Genomic DNA, 17,012 nt, shown 5'->3' on the forward strand with positions numbered 1-17,012 from the left:
AGTCTAGGTGGGCAGGACAAAGATGCAAGGAAAAAGGCATGTGAGGGAAATGTGGATGCAATTAGAGGAAATGGGATTCACCTAATATCTCTGCTTTATAGACTTGGATCCTTTTTTAAAACTGCCCATCTTGATTCCGACAGTGTTATAGGGTGCTTCATATGGAGTGCAACTGCCTAAGTTAGCAGCTTCCATGTCAACAAAAAAGGATGCAGACAGGATGAACACTGATGGTTAGAGCATACAAGACCCCCTCCCAAACCGAAAACTGCTATGAACATGATGTGACAGAATAATTAAGTGAAAATAAAAGGGCAATTTCAAGCTGATTATAAGCTACCTCAGCACTGTCTTGGGACATCATTAAAAATGGCCATGATGGTTTTACATGTTTTAGTCTGCAGACTACAAGATGCATATATTTGAAATCACAGCTAACAATTTTCTTGACATTGATGCATTTATCTGGGTTTAGAAATTCAGCTGCTGACTGCAACCTTTTCGACAGATGAAACCACCAAACTCTAATATGGTGGTCAACAAAGTCACCACCTCTTTTTCACATCGTCCATGTTTGCTTGTAGATTCTATCTGCCAACAACATACTGCACCATTAGGAAGGATGAAGCAGGCCAGGGAAACCTTTTACATTCCTCTCTGATTCCTTTCTCAAAGAATTGACAGGCAGTTTACCACAAAAATGCATAGCTCATGCCTCATTACTTGGATGACCACGAAACCTATTATTATGTCTGCCACCCAAAAAAAAAAAATTAAATTATAGGCCTTTCTTAAGGTAAAGTAACTGAATAGTTAGACAAGAGCTGAAGAACAACATCACTAGTGTATATTTTCAGCATTTAGTATTGTAGTTCTGATTTATATCATTTGTTTCTCAAGTGCCAATAGTGCGTCTAATAGTGGTTTTACCCAGGTTATACAGAGACAGTGCAGTGCTCCTCTCATCCAGCCCACTAGACTATAAAGCCATTACAGCTGAAAAATGACATGAGACCCTTGAGCACAGATGATAAGCTGCAATCAATTCTTTCTTCTGGTGTTTTTGAAAACAGAGCAAATAATGTGGCACTAATTTCGAGCAGTTATCTTGACTGTCTATTAACTTACATAAACATGATGGCTGCACTTAATCAGATTGACACTAATCCTCACCTTATAATTTAATATATCTAATCACAGAGAGGAACAGAGGAAAACTTGCAGTGCAAAGCATAAAGGACTGAATGTTGGCAAATGGAAGGGGGTCTGGTATCCATTATTCTGTGGAGAGGCTAACTTTCTGGGAGATTCCACTGTTTTGACGCCGAAGGAATGTAAACAGCATTGATTTCTGCAGTTATGGCTTCAAACCACACACAACAATCAAGGAAACAATGGAAAAGCAGGTCCTAATAAATCTGAAAATTTTGACTACTTGCTAGTTTCAGTGCTGGACTACTGAGGTTTAATGAACAGATTTAGAGTCAGCACCAGTTTAACAAGCCAAATTAGAGCCGACAAATCCACAGACTTTTCCAGTCACAAGAGAGAAGCATATACCTCATAGCTCAGAGCCAATATCCATTATTTTAAACACACTAGATCAGTCAGTCAAACAAACAACAAAGGTGGAGTTACACCAATATTTAAACAGTGCCAGAATTATCAAGTAATATCCTTCATGTCAAAGGATCCAACCACATAAATCTAAACTGCTTTAGACAAACTCCTCTGCACTGGCAAAAATCACAAAAGGACTCAAGGTGAAACTCAGAAAAGTCCACACAAACATTAAATTGCTATTTCCACTGTCTGCTCACATGCCTTTACTGGAGGGAGACATTAATAATAATAATAATAATGTCAGAGGACAATGACTGCTATCAAAGAACTACATTTTATATAGTTTTATGAAAACAACAGGAGAGGCATGATATTTTCAAACCAGAATTCCAATGTCCTTCCATCCAGTGTGTGCAGTGGCTCAGCTGATTCAGCATGGACCTAACGAGGGCTCAGGGACACATAGCAAAACATGAAAACACACCATGATGCAATAAACTCATTGGGTAAGCACCCAAGCATTATCACTGCATTGTACAGACAGGAAGTCTTCAGGCCTGATAGAATCATTTTTCAACCTAGATTCAAAACTTTAAAGATGCTACTTATTAATCTGCAATCATTTGTAGCATATATGTAAAACCCATTTTTAGAGAAAAACTAGAATTACCGCTTCACGGTTGTATGCCTCCACCAACCAGTCAAAAATCACAGGTATGGGACAGAAATGACATCACTGACCTTGACCTTTTACCACCAAAATCTAATCAGTCATCTTTAAGTCCAAGTGGACACATGTGCCAAATTTGAAGAAATTCTGCCAAAGGCGTTCCTGACATATCACATTCACAAAAAAAGGCTAGACAGACGTATGGACAGACAGCCCAAACACATAATGCTTCCAGCCACAGCTATCGCCAGCACAGAGGCATGAAATGTGTCTAAACTGATATGAGGTCTGACTCCACTTCTGGAACATATTCTAAAACTGCATCTAGTGATGATTTCCAATGGAAAAGTGAGAAACACAGTTATTTAAATCCAAAAAAAGCATGCTTGAAAGGTAGATAATTCAGTGGGTTCACTAAAATCAGTCAGTACGGTTGTTTTTCAATCATGGGGCTGTTCTCATCAATCAAGCCTGAATGTCTCACTTCAAACAAGGTGTCTCTACAAGTGTATCATCTTGCAGCTGACAAGTATTTGGCAGTAATAAGGTTGAGATCTAAATGAAAACAGACAAAAGCCAACACAACTCCCTGTGACCTGCTTTCGTATACCTTACAAAACTTGGCATCTAAACAAAAGACTCCGGTGGCTAGGAACTGCTCCTCCATGGCAACTAAGGTCTCATATCACATCACAAGTGAGGACTGGGGAAGTATACAACTGCATAAGAAGCGACTCTGCTGCCAGAGAAGCATCCTGAGCTTTCAACATTGCACTTTATAAAGGAAGTTTGTTAGACTTCATGTTTTTTTTGTTTTTTTTTTCCAGCCCATTTCCAAAGACTTCAATTTGCTAGAGGTGGACTCCAGGCAAGGTCTAGACAATCTGAAGAATAAAGAATTAGTACAAATAAAGAAGTATAATTAAATAATTAAGTGCAAAGCCAGTACTCTGAATACTTCTGTAAATGAGATATATTGGTTTTTGATTTTGAATAAAATTGCCAATGTTTCTAAAACTGTCTGTATGGAAATTTGAATCATTTCATATTAAATCTACAACACAAAGTGATGAAAGTGGAAGGGTCTGAACACCTTCTGAAAGCACTAAGCTGATACTCTGAATTCTCTAGATGCAGTTAATACCCAAAGAACATGGACACCTGTCAACGTATTTCTGTGCTGAGCAGAAGTCACCCTCTGTACTCAAAACGGCTCCTTTCAACGCCTGCAGGGTTGCTAAGCAACTGTGCTACCAAATAAATGCACCAAGAGCCAGATGTTGCTTTCCGGCAAACAAGGATTAAAGACTGCCAGAGGAACTAGACTCACTGACCCTGAGGTCCCACAGATGAGATGGTCTAGAAAAAATTAAAAACAGACTTCAGGTTGTAATGGCAGTCTATGGCCTAAACTATTTTTCACAGTGTCTATAAACACCAAGTCCATTATGACCTCACATTAACAGGAAGGCTTATTTACACAGAGGCATCACTGCATTAGAGCAGACAGTCCAGGAAATGAGACATCTACTGTAGCATCAAGCCATTGATAGCAACATGTTTGGGTCATCATCTCCTCCCTCACCGTTCTTGTGTGAATGCTGCCAAGTGATTGCATAACACTGTGCATTCCTGGTGCCTGGTATCTGCTGTGTAAGATCCCCCATGGAGCACAGGGAGTCAGTCTCACTTAAGTCAAAAGTTGTAGAGTAAACACTGTACTATTGGGAAATCACTGACATTTCACATTCATCAGCACATGTACATCTTTCATTCAAAAACATGAGGAATCTGTGCAGGATTTCAGTGATGGAAATTTACTGTACTCGACTACTCAGACAGTTTTAACACAACAGAAATGCTCTAAAGCTACATTTTCACTGTTAGAACCTAGCGAGCGTTATGCCCCGTGCTTCCCTTAATGGTCACCTGGCATAACCTCATGGGCTGACATGGACCGACCTGCTTTTCCACTGTATTTTTCGCTGTGTAGGCCTCTTGTTTAGAGGAAGGAGAAGCAGAGCTCTTCTCACACACACATACACAGCTGAGCAGAGGATGTGAAGGATCAGCCAGTCATGGAGACTGTATGAGCAGTTTATAAAGCTGTAGAGCAAGCACAAAACAAACTTGCAGCAATGTATCTTCGCAGCTTAGACTCTTGTCTCTGTTTTACTACTAGTCCTTGATCATTTTGCCTGTAAACCAGTGTGTGGGTGTGCCTTGCAATGCCAACAGTTGAGGAGGTTGACATTCGACTAATCACAGGTGACAACTCCGCATGCAACCACCCCCTCCCCCCACATTACTGGAACTTGATTTTAGTACTAGTGTCTGAGGGGTGCTGAAATTTACTTCCCAGTAGCGCACTTCCAAAACGGTCAGCAGAAACAAATGTAGAACACGGGACAAGTGTTACATGGCTCGACACGTTTTGGTCAGCGGTGTTTGGGAAGCTACTTAGAAAGCATAGCTATGCAAGCTACCGATTACTTCCCATTGGAAAAAGTTGAACTACAGCAAAGCTACTACAGGAAGAAATTTAGTTTGGTGAACTAAAACTACCTAGGAAAAGTCATTCAAACTGCATTGCAAAAAATTATCAAAGTAATACTAAATTACAAATTATTAATTTGTATTATCAATAGAATTACAAAATATAATACAAAAAAGTCACATGCCAGTAAAAAAAAAAAAAAAAAGCTATTACCTAAAACACTCTAAATAAAACAACTCCATCTCAGATTTTCATGAGGACCAAACTGTAAGAAATTTTATATTTTGTTTTAAACATCTGGATTTTGTACAAGACTGACTTCAGCACTGTTCTAAAAACAGGCCTGTTGTCTTATTTGTCATTTTTATAACGTCTGACTTGCACAATCTTAACTACAACAGTCAACAAAATATTGGACCTATCTTTTTAACAACAGGCCAGAATCTCTTGTTTATATGACACATGAGCAGCATCTCAAAGGTGGTTACGCAATGCCAAATAAAATATAAAAACTAATTCCTTTCCTTTTATGGCACAAAATTGTTTGTAGCTTCAGTAGTTAACTACACAAGAAATGGCAAAAAGTAATTTAATCTCTACTTGAATCACTATGGAAATGTAGTTGAACAATGAGCAAGCTACTGCAAAATATCGTTAATTAGTAGCTTAACTATATCTAGTTCATCATCTCCCAACATTGTCTGTAGGTTCCTATAATGGAAAAACCCTATAAAAGGAACCAATTCACATTGGATCTTTTAAGAAAAGACTGCCTTTGGACTAACAAACAGAGTGCGACTTCCTTTTCTTCGTTTTCCCCCCACCCTCTCTCTTTTCTTCAAGTTGAATATATTCCGGCAACGGCTGGGACTACATCCAAAAGGGACTCCTATAAAACTGCTTTCTCTCCAATCAAGTCGAGTGGATAAAAGGCAGATTGTGCTCGATGCTGAATGGGGAGAGAGAACAACAAACGAAATCCCGAAGTTCCCTAAAGATAAACACTGAAAGCTCTTGGGGTGGGGGGGGTGTGGGGGGGTGGTTAAGGGCTGGGTGGTGTGCATGCACGTGTGATTCTCAATTTGTGTGTGTGAGTGCACACACATGCAGGTTAAGTCAGGGGTGCACCCCCAAAGAAACATTTCTAAAATAGCAACCACAAACCAGACAGAATGTAAATCTGTACTTTGAAAAAGGTTGAAGAAAGAGCTTTGAGGGATGTAGAAAAACAGGTATTTATTTCAGTCCATTTACAGTTCCAGGAGCATAGAAATGGGTCACAGAACTCCAGCTCCACTCAGGCTGCTGAAACGGGACTCTTGCTTTTATTTTCTTGAGTAATGAATCACAGGTTTTTCCACTGACTGAAGTGCAATTATATTACAGCTCCTGAAAGCTTCATCATGCCTTGGATTGAGGAATTTAACGCGCAAGCAAAGTCGAATAGAATTGTTTAATTGTGTCAGCATGTTTCTGTAAAATCTATCAAAAAAAAAAAAAAAAAAGAGGGAGAAAAGGGGTGAGAGGAAAAGTGGCAAGAGGTAACTGAGCAAAGCCCAGTGACAGGAACCCAGCAGTGAGATCAACTGACAACTAAATTAGAAACTGGCTGTTTCAATGTTTGAGTCCTATATATTCTGGATTAATTATTAATGTCACATGTGAAATAATATTCTAAATGTGCACAGCCACGGGTACAGAGGATTTATCAATGCAAGCATCTTTGATTCATCTTGCCTTATAGTTCACTTATATTCTCCATATCCTGTCCTTGCACCTACTGTAAACCATGCAGCACCACTCCCATTCAGCATGACCATAGATATATACAGTCAATCCAACCTGAACAGCGGGTCAGTCCTATCCTTCTTCTCAAATTGACAGCTGGACAGTCTCACTTCTTACAAGTCAAAGTTCAAGCAGACTGAACTCTGTGTGAGGTAAATGAGGCAGAAACTATTCCTGACAGAAGCAGAGAAGTCTCAAAGTGAATGCACCTCTACTTTGTTCAAATGAATGGGAAGTGGCAACTGCTCTTAATGTGGTTCACAACTACATGGCGAGACCAAATGCTGCTTTCACAGTCTTAACAAAAACACACATTTTGCACAGAATCCAGTCAATCTGTTTTCAACATCACAATACCCACAACTGACAAGTCATCGGAGGGAATAACAGATTTTCACATCTAGACATCTAAGAAGGGGTTTCCTCTCTTGTGCTGGCTGCGTGTACTGTTTCCACTCTTTACTGCATAGTTTCCAAAGGGCAGTCTATCCAAGATCCTTACTTCTCCATCTTCACTTTCACTTTAGACTAGTCAAATATAATGGCGTTACATGGCATAGAGCAGGAGTGCTTTCAAAAACATTTTGTCTGTGTTTGTCTAAGTTAAAAGGTTGTGTGAAGACTGTGTTGTAGTGTGAAGATAAAGACCCAGAAAGGTTCAACAGCTCCACAGAGGATCTGATGGAAGCTGGAACAAGAAAGCAGTGTTTGAATGCTCAAGAGGGAGCAAGAGTGGGAGAACGAGAGAAAGAAGAGAAAGTCTGCAACGCATTCCCGACAAGACACTCACTTCCTGTCTGTGAGTCTTACCCAGCACCCAGGCAGAAGAGGAGGATGGGGTCCTCAGACACACTCCCCTGATTATGTGGGTGTGGAAGCCATTTACTGAAGACAAAACTAATGACAATGTAATAATCACATTTTCACTAGAGGGCTAGCTTCCCTTTTCAGAGGAAGTGCTTCCACTGCCCTCCAAAATAATATATTCTTATTTTGCGCATCACCTGTGGCCTACGAATTAACTTGTATGTGAGAAAACTTTTCAACATACAATACAGCATCCTAGCATTAGACTGAGTAAACTACACTTACATAGTGCTTTTCTACAGTAGCACTTTACAATACTTACAGACACTGATGGGCACAGAGTTGCCATACAGCCACCGGAAGCAACCTGGGGTTCAGTGTCTTGCCCAAGAACACTTCGTCATGTGAACAGGAGAAGGCGGGGATCGAACCACCAAGCATGCAGTTAGGGGACAACCTGCTCCACCTCACAGCTACAGCTGCTCCAATCTTCTACACAGGGACTATTAGGTGATGTACTGAATAATATTAAAAATTATCACTCAAAATACCTGGGAATACCTTGTATTTCTCTTTGCCGTATACAACAGTTTTTCATTCTGAGACAAAGCTACCCAGTAACAGTCTGTGGTTTAGAACAGGAAAACAAATTAGTTAAATGAAGAAAATGATTCACTTAGCCTAATTGTAGGTTGTTGTCGCAGTTACTCAGCAAACATGTTGTTACAATTGTGTGCGTGCGCACACACACACACACACACACACACACACACTGGTCCACCAGAAGGCTATGCACAGTCACAAACACCACTAAAATCTCACCATTACTAGTCTGAACAAAGAAACCCAGAGCAAGAGCTTCTCAAATTAACCCATACACAGAATATATCAGCAGTGTACGCTTTAGAAGCCATGGAAAAACTTGTTGCACTACATCTGTGTAACCAACAATAGAGAAAATGTTACCTCTTGTGCTTGATCTTTTAACTTTATAATGAATGTATAGTAAAAGTACAACAGTTCTCTTATGCTGTTCCTTCTACACATAAAACTACCTTTCAGGCTTTCAGGCCTGTGCCACAGTCCTAAGCCATTAACCTATTATTTCTATTGTAGGGTGCCAACAGTGCAGCAGTAAACCCAGACAGCTGTCAGGGTGAGATTTTGTTATCACATTACACTCTTTGCACTGATCTAAGCCCAGGGACCCATGTCATTGCCAGGGTAATTTCCATTTTCTCCTCATGCAAACTGCACCAGAACGGTAGAGTGAAATTTGGCTGATCTTAAAAAGAAAAAAGAAAGTTTTTATTGTGAATGCTGGGATTTTACTCCAGTACAGAAACATGCTGCTGAGTCACTAAGCTCTTTTAATGGGCACGGAGTTTTTCTGGGTCAGTCTCATTTATTTTATACAGACTATGTCAGAGTATTGCAGTTGAGTCACTAAACCTCAAGTCTGAGTAGTGTCAAGTCCCCAGTGTAGACAGCACTCAGGGAGCACAAACCTCCACCAAGGCAGCACATTTTCCCCATAACGCCATTACACCTAAAAGCAATATTCCCATGACAGTCTGACCATCATGCTACGAGTGTTTTGTGTGTGTCTGAGTGAGTACGAGGCTTAGCCGCACACACAGGGTGCAGGGCAGACAGGAGGATGAAGCCTGTGCTTTAACTGCATAAATCCTTCTCGCAGGGTTGTGCGAAGGTGCGTGCTTAATATAACCACCGTGAAACAATCAAAAAATAATTCTGCGATTTGCTGCTTTGTTTTGACAGCACTGCTGCCTTTCTTCACTGATACACTAGCTCACTTGACCACTGCTGCTCACTCTCTCTCTGGGGGAGTAAATTTAGAATACAGGAAGCTAAATTTGGGCACAAAGATAAAAAGCCCGGCTGGTAGGTACGACCTGGACCTCTCCGCTCCTACCAACAAGCCAGTGAACAGAACATAATCAGAAAATTAAGAAATGTGTGCCGCAGCTGCATCAAGTGTCTTGTGTCATGTCGTAAGGGTTTTTTGCCAGTGTCATGACTGAAGACTAGGACTTGGCTCCATCTCCCATCTCTGCACCAAAATCTGACTGTTTTGTCGGGCATACCCTAGCTCTCCAAAAAATTCATCCAAATCCTTTCATTACTTTTTGAGTTAGACTATGCAGTGAACAAAGTAACCAACCACCAAATACCTAGCAAACACCTTTAAAAACATTACCTCCACCTTGGAAGAGGTATCTAGATGGTCACTGAAGTCTCCAAAGTGGAAATTAGTGCAGACATGTTGCCCAGATCCAGTAAAGCTGAGATATGTTGTTTGGGAAGTAATCACAGTTATGATTCAACATGTGGCAGATTGCAGAGGGTCAAGCACATTTAATTTTCCAAAAATGAGAAGCCAGAGGTATCGTCACACACAATAATACAGCAAGTAAAAATATACTGTAGTTCCCATAAAATTGTTTCATTCTAGTCCAGACTCTGGTCTTCAATACATGATGTGCCATGTCAAAATCTACAGCTTATCCAAGCAAAACATGGCCAGATGTTACAAAGCTATTTATTAGGATCTGTTAGGATCTGAATTTATACCTACAAAGTAAAAAGGAGATGAAAACCTACAGTGAGTTGAAACAGATCTAGATCATGACTATTAGTTTAAACAGATGCTAGAACTGTAATATCTATTAACCAAGCTACACAGGAAGCAACCAGACACCCTGGATTCTTCCTGAAGGCCAGAGGCCATAGGTTAAAGTGGTTTCACAGTTGAGTGGTATTCAAACTTGAATCTATAGTACAACAGACCAGAAAGACCAGGAGACAGTGGAGCACAGCATTTTTGTTCTACATCCCAGCTGCAGTGTCAACATGAGCAATGTTAGCCATGATGTCATGACGCAGCAATTGGGAAACAAGGTGATGGCAGGGATGCGAAACCAAACTAACAAACTGTAAAGACTCAGTAGATTCTGACATATACAGATATATTTAGGCACACTGCACGACGAGGCACGTGGTATGTCCGGGCCAGCCTCTGGTTAAGTTTTCCTGGAAGAGTTAGGGATGACATGGAGCTTTAGGGAATGTACTGAGGAGCGAGGCAGCAGCAGGGGCATCCGCATGTCAACTAGCTGCTGCTGAGGATTATGCAAAGAGTTGGTCACAAATTCAAAGCACAACATAAACATTACTGATTACCAGCTTTCCCCAAGTTACGGTGATAAAACCTAAAGCTATACTCACCGTGGACACACTTCATATCATGCTTGTTCTAATACTGTACAGTATAGGATCATGACTGAAAATGTTCTGGCAGCTCTGACTTACTGTCTTCCTGTGGAATCCAGCCCCCTCACCTAATGTTATACATTTCACACTCTCCTTTTGAAATGCCTGTTAAATATGAAGCTGTCTGAGTTTCTAGGGACTTCTCAACAGACTATGCTGGCTTCTCTTTATGAGACCGTCATTGTCAGCTCACACACTGAATCAATTTTGCCATCAAAACAAAACATGCAGTGTACAACACAGATCTGGTGCCAAGTTTTGAGACATAATGCATCGATGACAGTGATCAAAATGGATTTTATGTAATTTTCTAATGCAAACTCTCACTACCTTACTTGTATATCAGTTTCTTTCTATGGTTATTTATCCATTTCCAGTTCCTTTTCATAGCATGTTAAAGTAAGCCAAGGCTATTGCATCAATTGTTTCTGTGTGGGGACTGTTTAACTGTAAGTTAACGGCAAGATCTGGTCAATTTAACATTAGTCTACAAACAAAAGGACGCCATGGGAATTTGTATAGCGACAGCTTGTGGTCGTGGCACGTTACTGCCTCCTGAGATTACTACTGTACCTCCACAACACGTCGGACAGGCTACATCTCAAACTTAACTTGGACCTTTTGTTCAAACCTACTTTAAAGCAGCATGCACGGGCTTAGCTATAAACTCAGTGACTTGCTCCAGTGGTCAACAAAGCGTCATCTCCAAGTAGTTTATCGTGGTGATACTAATTGACAAACACACGTGATTCGGACCTAATTTCCCTAATTGGTTATTTCCCTGAGCACGCACATAACGAGTTCAAGTTGCCTGACCATGTTTACAAGCAATTCTTAAGTTTTGTGGTACTGAATATAATAAATACGTACCAAAAGTGCACTTTTATGCGTCCAAGATAAACAAAGGGGCGTCGGGCTGCTCAAATTTGCAGCTTCTCGGAAACGACAGGAAACATTTAAATGAAACGAGGACAAAATGCACTATTTAGTGGCAGTACTTAAATATTTCACTACTTTTGTACTTAGGCCATTTTTTACCTAATAACATGACTTCCAGCTTCTTACGGTCCACTCGAAACCTCTCCTCGGTCCACTCCGGATCTGGCAGCGGATGGGATCCGCTCAGGTCCTCCTCTGATCCGGGGAGAGGAGAGTCGGTGCTCCGCTCGCTGTTGGAGCCCTGGTCCGACTGCTGCAAGTATCCGCTTAAAGTGTCACACTGGGCAGCCATGGCGCTGCACAGCAACTTCTCCAGCTGCCACTGCGTTGTCTGTCGAGTGCCACACTGCACACCACACACATCCCAGCCAACTCCTTGAGAAAGTTTCACGTGTCATCCTGCAAAAAACAGGACTCCTCCCAGAAACACTTTTTTGAGCATATACCTCCCCCTGGGTTCACTCACTTGATCCCCTTTGCGCTTTTCTGTGACACGTGAGTGCACAGCATTCGTCTCATTTATGGGAATCTGAAAGCGCATTATAGTCACAGTACATATGAGATGAAAATTAAATTACAAGTCAATGTATTACCACAAAAGCACAACATAAATGAGCATTTCTTTCAATCTAGATTGCAGTTTATGATAATGCCCCATGAAACCAATTTATTGGCTTATAGAGGAAACATTACATATCCTGAGAGTGGGTAAAAGGAAGCAATACAGGAAATGGAAACCAAAACAATGTAGCGCTCTCAAAAAGAGGGCTGCTAACTAGAGAACAAAGATGTATATGTGCAAATGCAGAACAAAGTAATACCAAATCAAGAGGTAGCTCATTTTAATGGTTACTGAACCAAGTCTTGTATAGGACAGAAAACTTTCAAGTACCTTCCAGTTGCTGCTGTGACCAGAAAATGATTAATGACAGTTTCCAGTGATATATGCCCTTGTTATCCACTTGCTCATTAGGGATATATATCCACCATCTATATATCTGGCAAAACATTTCCATGTATCTCACTACTGTTGATAAATCCACTGTATTTCCAAAAACAGAGTCCAGCTGACATTTGCGTGCTTCGCCTCAACTTGAAATTTGAATCTGTCACGGTAAAGCATTCACCTAATTATCTAACATGTTTTATTTGCCTTTCAGCAATGACAGCTGTATGTTTTTCATCTGGCAAGTTGAAAAACTGAGGGCCAAAATCTGAGTTTTTATTGGGATATCACACTATCACATGCACCCCTTAAACCCAGTAGCCAAGATTAAAATGCATCACTATAAATGCTGCAGGAATAAAAAGTGTCTGTTTTTTACAGTGTGTTTGCATTCTATCATATACACCTCTAAAGGTGTCACTAGACGATGTGTGTACACCAGATTCAGCATCACACTGGTGATCAAAAGTGGGCTAATTTAAACTGACAGAACATCTCTTTTAAATTTTATTTCATTGCTGAAGCAAGACACTGTAATAGCCAGTATGTACATAAATAACCATGTAGCAAATGGGGTGAAATAAATATAACAAAACATGAATATTCAACTGGCCAAAACCTGAGCAGTAAAAAGCAAATGCTACCACCTAGTGGTCATGTCAACAACAGAAGCCTCTGATTTGTTTGTTTATACTGTAAAAGATGCATTGAACCTAACATTTTATGCCCGAGCAAGGTAGTTAATCATTTGATTTGATTTGTGTATAACTAAGAAATGAACTATAATTCAGTTTTTGGTGAATGCTTTTAATGCAAAACAACATTAAATAAATTCAGTACAACCTTGTACAATATAAACCATGATGTCTTGCCACCTCTAAAAATAATAATGTCAATGTCGGGGGGGGGGCAGACAAGCTGTTAAGACAAGTAAAGACTGAACAGAGAAAATGCTTCACGCATATAAAACAACTCAACTAGAACCAGTGTGGATGAACAGTTGAAACGTACGGTCATCACTTTTAGGTGGTCAGGGATGCCTCACTGTTGTATTGCTGCCTTCACAATGCAGAGTTTGGTGTCTGTTCTCTGGCTGTTGTACCTAAAAAGAAAACAAGAGCAGAATGAGTTTCTAGTTGGCTGAATTAAAGTTTTTAACTCAAATTCTTTGGCTTCTATTTAACATATAATTAATAAAACTTAAAAATAGACAATCAGTATGCACACACGTTTCAACTGAACTAAATATGACTTTCAACAACTAAGTTAATTCTCAATGACCCAATTTAAATAAAAATGCAACTGGAAAGGCATTGCTTTAAATTAGGGTCTATAAAATACAAAATCTGAAATGTGACCATTTTCAATCTGACAAACATAGGCATACACGGTTCAGAGGGGTACCCCCTCCAATAATCACTTATATATCCGATTAAACTTGCTACCAATACTCTATTTTGGGATGAAAGTTAGCTAAATCATTTACAAATTAATTCAACAACTAATGGCGTTAGGTTAGCAAATATGCTATTGAAGGACTGACTGGCTAACATTTCCGTATCGCTACAGGCTTCCTGTAAAGTTGCATTAAATAAATTAGGAAAAAACAAATATTCTTACCTTCTGTAGGTATTATTTTCAAAGCCATGCAAATCTTTGAGGAAAAGGGAAGCTACGGTGTTAATTTAACTTTGATAGCCAACTACAACTACCCCGACACCGTGATATTTGTTTTGAACAAGTGATTTTTTTTTTTTTTTTTTTAGTTTCCGCGTTTTTAGTTTGAGGACTATATCAATGCATTCTGGGAATTGAAGTTTTGAAGCAAGCCACTTAAAGGGACCGTTCACTGATATAGGGCATACTGTAGGCTATGTGCACAGTTCATCCTTTGGAAATCACAGTTACAAACTTAGTAAAAAGTGGTAAACTTAGTAAATATATACAACATTTTCAAACTGATCTGTAAAAGAACAGGCCACAAATTAGGACTAATGGTCTATGAGACTGTATCGTAGGCATATCATCCAAACAGTTATCGATGGTGCACCTACTTCATTGTATCCAAACGTGCTAAGTGTAAATGTTAGTCACACAATAGCTATACTATCATAGCAGCCTAGAAACATTTTCCAACTGTCTGAGACAGCTAAATCTGACATTCTGCAGAGCTATTTTGTTTTTAACACGGTGTGACATAGAAGGTTCAGTTCAAAATAAAGCTCAAGTTCTTTTGGCATGTCTTTTCACTGTCTCTCAGCTAACTGTACCAAAAGATTATAGCCAACAAAACCTCTTTGGCACATTTAATTGTGTATTATTGACTATAACCCTGGCTTTATTGGACATGGGCTTTTACAATCAGTGGCTTTTCTATGGGCCTCTATTCGGTGGTATTCTGTAAAAACTATGACTGACCTTCAAGGAGCACATTTGAATTTGAATGACCTGAATATGATCTTTGAGGTTCATTCTTGAGTATAATGGCTGTAACATTAGTCCTGCACACAGGGGAGCATTAAGATGTATCTGAGTAAGGGATGATGGATGGATGGATGGCATCATCATGAGCATGAAATATTGGTATATATAAAAATATTATACCTTCACAGCAGCCCAAATACAAGAAATGGAAATCAAAGTGCAGCGAAGAATAAAATCAGTCAAAGAGGTCTAGGTTTAGGATAATTGAGGAGTTGCTTCATTTTATGTATGGCATAGCAGTTAAACCCAGCATGGTGCTTGGCTTTGACTCAAGGCACTTCTAGCTGACTGTGTCCTAAAAATCTAAGGGGCCTACTGGGTTTCTATTCTTAAAGCATATCAAAGATGTATTTTGGCCTTAAGCCATTAAGACTTTCAATGAGCACTTTAAAATCTGCTCAAAAACTAAGTGGAAGCCAGTATGAACATGTAAGAATGGCTCTTACAGCAGTACCCTGAACGGCTCTTCAGGGGTCCATTGGTTTGTTGGAAAACCCAAACAAGGGATCATTGCTAAAGTCTACATTGATGTGATAAAAACATGAATGTGTTTCTCTAAATCTTAAATATACCTGAAACAGCAGGATTTTGACTAAATGTAGCACAGAGGGGCCCAAAAAGTAAACCCGCGGGGACTCTGCATGTTGTGTTGAATGGCTCAGATTCCTGTCTTCCACACAACCTAAATCCACTGACAAGTATAGTACACTTTGTTGTCCAGTCTATCTATTTCATGGCCAGTGGAGGGCTCTATTAGTGTTCTGCAGCGCAGACTGATATTTTAACTTAACCTAATCAAAAAAAAAGTAATGTAGTCCCTTACAAGTGCAGGTGCAGTCTAATGAAAATGGCCAAAAACTCAACTGGCATTTAAGTTCTCGAGCTGAATGAGAGGAATTTACACATATAAATAACAGACAATACGAGGACAAGGAAAATAAATCAAAGTGAAGATGAAATATGGTCTTCAGTTAACTCAGTAGGCCCCAAGGCTGCAACCTCTATCAATGGCTGGCTTAGTAACCTATCTTTACAAAGCTGTGCTATTATTGCATTACTGTAACAATAATGCTGCAGCATCACAGAGAAACTGAGATATTTTCTATTTGGATGCAATAAATCCCAGCAACTCATAGTTAATCCACTGTGTTTTCTTGCAGCCAGTGTCTGACAATTTCATGGAAATGTCAGCTAAATACTACTTTAGAATTCAAGTATCTTATGCAAGTGGGAAAACTCATTTTCTCCTTCTGTACATACCCATTACTTGTCATTTTAATGAAATACTGTAAATGCTAATCTGTTTTCTTTGGGTTCAAAACTGTATTGTATAAAAGTTATCATATGATATTTCAATAAAGCAGCTCTCTGACCCTAAAATTTATTGCTGATTTACCTTTAAAGGAAAAAAAAAAATCTGTTTCAGTTGTAGTTTTGCAAGCATTTCCTCAGTGATTCTTCTTCTCTAGGAGAGTTAAATCATTGAAATTATGGAAATTTTACCAACTTAAGAATGTCAACAGAACTGTTTGTTGGGCTACATATTAAAAACAATTTTTCACCCTTCCTCAGAGAAAAGGGAAATGAAATCTGTGTTGCATTTTGTCACCTTCTTGACCTTTATTTAAATATTGATATACTTAAAGTCTGCCCTACTGTAATCTATCTTCCAGAACCAGCATATCACTGCATTGCATAGTAGTACAGATTGAGTTGGGAAAAAATAGCTGTATGTCTCCAAAACGGGTTGTAATTTATTCCTCACACGCGATTGGTCATGGATGGATGCGCGTTCACGGCGCTCCGAGGTGGCGCGCTCTTGCTTCTGAGCATCGTTTGGAGAAGAGGAGGGGAGAGATAGAGACAGAGAGCTCTACCACAGCGAGTGTCCTCCGAATGTCTGCCTCTCCACATTGCCAATGAATAATCCACGCATTCCTATGTCTGCCAGTTGACATACTGAACGCAAAGGACCACGCTTCTACCTCTACAAGGATTCAGGAGTCCTGTAGCGGGCTGCGCGT

General features: G+C 39.8%; 2 protein-coding genes across 5 annotated transcripts in view; one reads left to right on the forward strand and one right to left on the reverse strand.

The window, feature by feature from the left end:
• The window catches only part of bicc1a (BicC family RNA binding protein 1a), a 54,065-nt gene extending 39,824 nt beyond the window's left edge, over positions 1–14,241 (reverse strand). The window contains exons 1-3 of one of the 4 annotated variants that reach the window (XM_020602706.1): positions 14,125–14,241; positions 13,516–13,606; positions 11,658–11,957 (exon numbers count right to left, since the gene is read on the reverse strand). In XM_020602706.1, coding sequence (XP_020458362.1) covers positions 11,658–11,850 — 193 coding nt within the window. In that variant the 5' untranslated portion in view covers positions 11,851–11,957; positions 13,516–13,606; positions 14,125–14,241. Of the gene's footprint in view, positions 1–11,489; positions 11,567–11,657; positions 12,002–13,515; positions 13,607–14,124 lie in introns of those variants that run through there. The other 3 variants (XM_020602724.1, XM_020602714.1, XM_020602732.1) reach the window with 3 other exon arrangements.
• A 2,568-nt stretch (positions 14,242–16,809) lies between these two features.
• rgs7a (regulator of G protein signaling 7a) overlaps positions 16,810–17,012 on the forward strand; it is a 43,024-nt gene continuing 42,821 nt past the window's right edge. Inside the window, exon 1 of the mRNA XM_020604778.1 lies at positions 16,810–17,012. The gene's annotated coding sequence lies outside the window, so the exon portion shown is untranslated.

This window comes from Monopterus albus, unplaced genomic scaffold (genome assembly GCF_001952655.1).
Source record: "Monopterus albus unplaced genomic scaffold, M_albus_1.0 scaffold3.1, whole genome shotgun sequence".
NCBI classification, from domain to species: domain Eukaryota; kingdom Metazoa; phylum Chordata; class Actinopteri; order Synbranchiformes; family Synbranchidae; genus Monopterus; species Monopterus albus.